The 3,945-nt window shown below is 41.5% G+C and overlaps 1 protein-coding gene across 2 annotated transcripts; it reads left to right on the top strand.

The window, feature by feature from the left end:
- The first annotated feature begins 502 nt into the window (after positions 1–502).
- Positions 503–3,683, top strand: LOC143746349 (uncharacterized). Of its 2 annotated transcripts, none has more exons than XM_077238175.1 (6): positions 503–762; positions 1,518–1,801; positions 1,908–2,242; positions 2,437–2,856; positions 2,971–3,125; positions 3,249–3,683. In XM_077238175.1, the coding sequence occupies exons 1-6, from the start codon at positions 551–553 to the stop codon at positions 3,511–3,513; spliced, it is 1,671 nt and encodes a 556-aa protein (XP_077094290.1). In that variant the 5' UTR covers positions 503–550; the 3' UTR covers positions 3,514–3,683. The 2 variants fall into 2 exon arrangements, with proteins under 2 accessions (XP_077094290.1, XP_077094291.1); XM_077238176.1 differs by lacking the exon at positions 503–762 and adding an exon at positions 1,294–1,370.
- Positions 3,684–3,945: the final 262 nt, after the last annotated feature.

The following is a 3,945-nucleotide window of genomic DNA, read 5'->3' as shown; positions in this document are numbered from 1 at the left end:
TTTCGGAGATTCTAGCATGCAGTAGGGGCGTGTCATTGTCTGTGTGTATTTCCATACTGAATAGCCGCCGGCGCTTTTGCCCCCGCCCCCCAACAGCGTGGCTACTTAATTATGCAGCGCTCTAGCCGGCTCTATCTGATATCAAAATTCAATGAAGATGGACGCCGCAAAGAATGTCGCAGACGAGCTGAACCGTGGCCGTTACAATGAAAATGTTTTGAAGTACTTCTTCGACAAGCCGGATGCTTATGAACAAGCGTTCACTGATTCTGAAGACGATCTGAGCGACGATGAAAGTGGCATGATAAGACTGAATAATATCCCTAATCTACAACTGAGCGAAGATGAAGACGAGGAAGAATGTATCGGACTGGCGTCAGACGAGTTGGACCGTAAGATATCAGAGGCTATATCGATAGTAACATTTGATGGGGATATAGATAGAGAAATGGGTAAAATCCGTAACTTTGACTGTAAATGTTACACGAGGAGAAAAGAGAACTCTCTGCATGGGAGACAGTCTTGTAGCCAGAAGCTTTCTCCAGACATTATGTACAACATACGGCTGGATTCTTTAGCTGCGGAAAAAGAGTGGCAGGACATGCGAATTATTGGACATTTAGAGGCAAACAGACGCACAGTGCAAACTTCGGAGATGGTTACATCCACAAAGAAGACCCCGACAAAGAGAAAGTGTGCCCGAACGACTTATTTCATTGGAGGCAACGAGATCTGCAAGAATACTTTTCTGTTTCTTATGGGGTGAGTTTCCATAAACATCAAAGTTTGTCGTTTTAAGTTCATTCTAAGTTCAGCTCATGTTTAGTCCATGTTTAGACCTTCCAATACCTACCTATTGTTTTTAGCTAGCTCAGGACTGTCGTTTTAGTTGTAACGTTAGCTGCTAATCGTTAGCACCATATCACTTGCCAAAACCCCCATTACTATAATGAGCTTTAAGATGGTAATGTGAGCTTCTGCTATTAATTTGAATAATGCTTCAATTGCTTGAATTGACTGGTGTTAATGACTTAACTTATCCCAGGTAAACCTGCCTCTTAGCATTCTTGAATTGATTGTGATGCTAATAATTTTAGCCAGTGGTGGAGGAAGTACTACTTAATATTCTTACCAAGGATTTACTAACGTAATCGTAAATGTATCAGATTAAATTCCTACTTAAGTAAAAGTATAAAGTATACGTAGCCGTAAAATGTGCATTATAAGTCAAAAGTAAAAGTATTTATGAAGAGTTTAATGTACAGGATTTTTTTAATCCTTTGACTCGAACCAGGTCTAACCACTAACTGTGAGGTCTAAACCAGGACTAAAACAAGACTAAACCAGGAAGTACAGATACAAGCTCTAAAGTAAGTAAAAAGTATTCATCATAAAATTTACTTCAGTAAAGTAAAAGTACCTATAATTTGTACAATACATTTTGATATAGGTGACAAGATGCCTGTTAGCAAGACCATGATGTTAAACGTTTTTTCTTTTTTCCCCCCTTTTTTCAGCATTGGCAGAGACACCCTGGCTGATATAGTCAAACACTATGAGGAGAATGGGGCAAGACCACGTTTGAGGAAGAAGCACTCACTGCCACGTCCACCAGCCAGGTTCATCAGCCCTGAGGATATCAACAGAGTTGTGGACTTCATAAAAAACTATGCAGAAGACAATGCCATCATGCTGCCTGGCCGACAGCCTGGGCATAAGGATTGGCATGTGAAGTTGCTGCCAACTCATGTGTCCAAGGCCTCAGTGTGGCGTCTCTACGTGAAGTCTGCTAAGGAGCTTGGTATGTGTAAACATTGATTTAAAATTGAGTGCTTATAAAGTGAAATAATGCGGAGCACTATTAGCAATTACAATACAATTAACCATAAGCAATATCTGTTTTTCAGGTGAGCGTGCAGTTTGTAAAACCAGCTTCAAAGCACTGTGGAACCGACTTCTCCCACACATCAAAAGTTGCCGGCCACGCACAGATCTCTGCTGGCAGTGCCAAAGCAATAACGAGCAGCTGATACGAAGTGCAAACCTCCCAGATGATAGAAAGTCTGAAGCAGTAAAGAAGCAACAAGATCATCTTTCCCTTGTGCAGAAAGAGAGGGCTGTGTACAACGACATGACTGCTGCCTGCAGAAAGATTTGCTCTGGCTCTAACCTGTCTTTTGGACCATCCCTACCAGCAAGCAAGAAGATTAGGATGCATTACAGTTTTGATTTTGCTCAGCAGGTAATATTTCACACACATTTACTTCACTTTACTTCATTAATGTCCCTTAAAGGGCGATTTGGTGCATGAGAATAAATAGTGCAAATGCAGAATAGCATCAATATAGTAAGGTTTATCTTTATTAGACAATTATGAATAGATGCAAATTTAATTTAATCTAATCCAAGTTCCCTCTCTCCCTCTGTCTCCTACAGTTACACTTTCCCTCAAACCCTCTCCAGCCAGGACCAATGTACTTCCTGACCCCACGGAAATGTGGCCTATTTGGTGTTTCATGTGAAGGGCTGCAGAAACAGGTGAATTACCTGATTGATGAAGGCATGTCATCTACTAAGGGAAGCAATGAAGTCATCAGCTACATGCATCATTTCTTCTGCAACTTTGGAGTTGGAGAAACAGAGGTGGATCTTCATTGTGACAACTGCAGTGGGCAGAACAAGAACAACTTCATGCTCTGGTACCTTGCCTGGCGGGTTGGACACAAGCTTCACGATAAAATTGAAATCCACTTCCTTATTGCTGGCCACACCAAGTTTTCCCCTGACTGTGGCTTTGGACTCATCAAGCAAGCCTACATGAAGACAAGAGTCAACACTTTGGCAGACATCGCTGAGGTACTTTAACTTTACTTTGCTTTAATGACTTCAGTGCTGTTTTCTGTTCTGCTTCAATGAAACATTTAACTGAAGATTTTTTTTTTCTTCCTCTCTTCTCTTTTTTGTCATCAGGTTGTGGAAAACAGCTCTCCTGTGAGTCGCCTCAATATCCCACAGCTTGTTGGAACGGCAGAGGGCAAAGTTTTAGTCCAGACCTTCGACTGGCAGCAGCATCTGACTCGCCACTTCCGTAGACTCCCACAGATCAAGAGTTATCAGCACTTCAGGTAATTGAAACTTTCACATTGTGTACATACAATATAACATAGCAACAACATACACATGACAGTTTTTTTATAAGAAAATACTTTGCCATGTTTAAAATGTCTTATGTGCTTTTTCTGTCACAGCTTTGAAGCCAAGAGACCAGGTGTGGTGCTTGCAAAAAGTCACCGTGATGCACAACCTGTCGAATATCAGCTACTGCGCGACGGAGCAGATCTGCCCCCTGTCGACGGTCTTCCTGTCCTGGCCCCACCTGGACTGAAAATTGACAGGCAGAACTATCTATATGAAAAAATCAGGCCATTCTGTGCTGACGAGGCAAGAGACATCACATGCCCAGCGCCAAGGGTCACAACACAGAAGAGTCCACAGAAGAGGATGCGAATGTAATTTCTTTGGACTGTGTCACAAAGACCTTTTTTCTTGTTTACAACACCTGCAATGTCACTTTATCAACCAACCACCTGAATTTAGTTTTACATTCTTGTATGAAAAGCACTCTAAACAATGTTTGATTGATTTGCTTATGGAAAATAAAAAAAGAATATATCAATCAACCAGTTTATTGCTTATTTTTTATCATTAGCAAAAGTTTGTGTTTCATGTTGCATGAGTACACCGAAGAAAATTCCTAGTCTGTAAAACCTTTCATTGACAATGGCAATAAAATCTATTCTGATGCATACTCCTATACTGTATGTAGGGACGGACGGGGACTAAAAAACAGCCCTGGACTTTGACTAGGCCCGGCCCAAAGCAATCGGCGCGCAGAAACTCGACAACAACAACAATAACGCCTGCCATGAGTGTCACAAGACTTTA

The sequence above is a fragment of the Siphateles boraxobius genome, unplaced genomic scaffold (genome assembly GCF_051911475.1).
Source record: "Siphateles boraxobius isolate OS27281-9 unplaced genomic scaffold, OSU_SipBor_1 22, whole genome shotgun sequence".
NCBI lineage: Eukaryota > Metazoa > Chordata > Actinopteri > Cypriniformes > Leuciscidae > Siphateles > Siphateles boraxobius.
The sequence above is the reverse complement of the archived record's forward strand: the minus strand, read 5'-3'. Positions and strand labels throughout refer to the sequence as shown.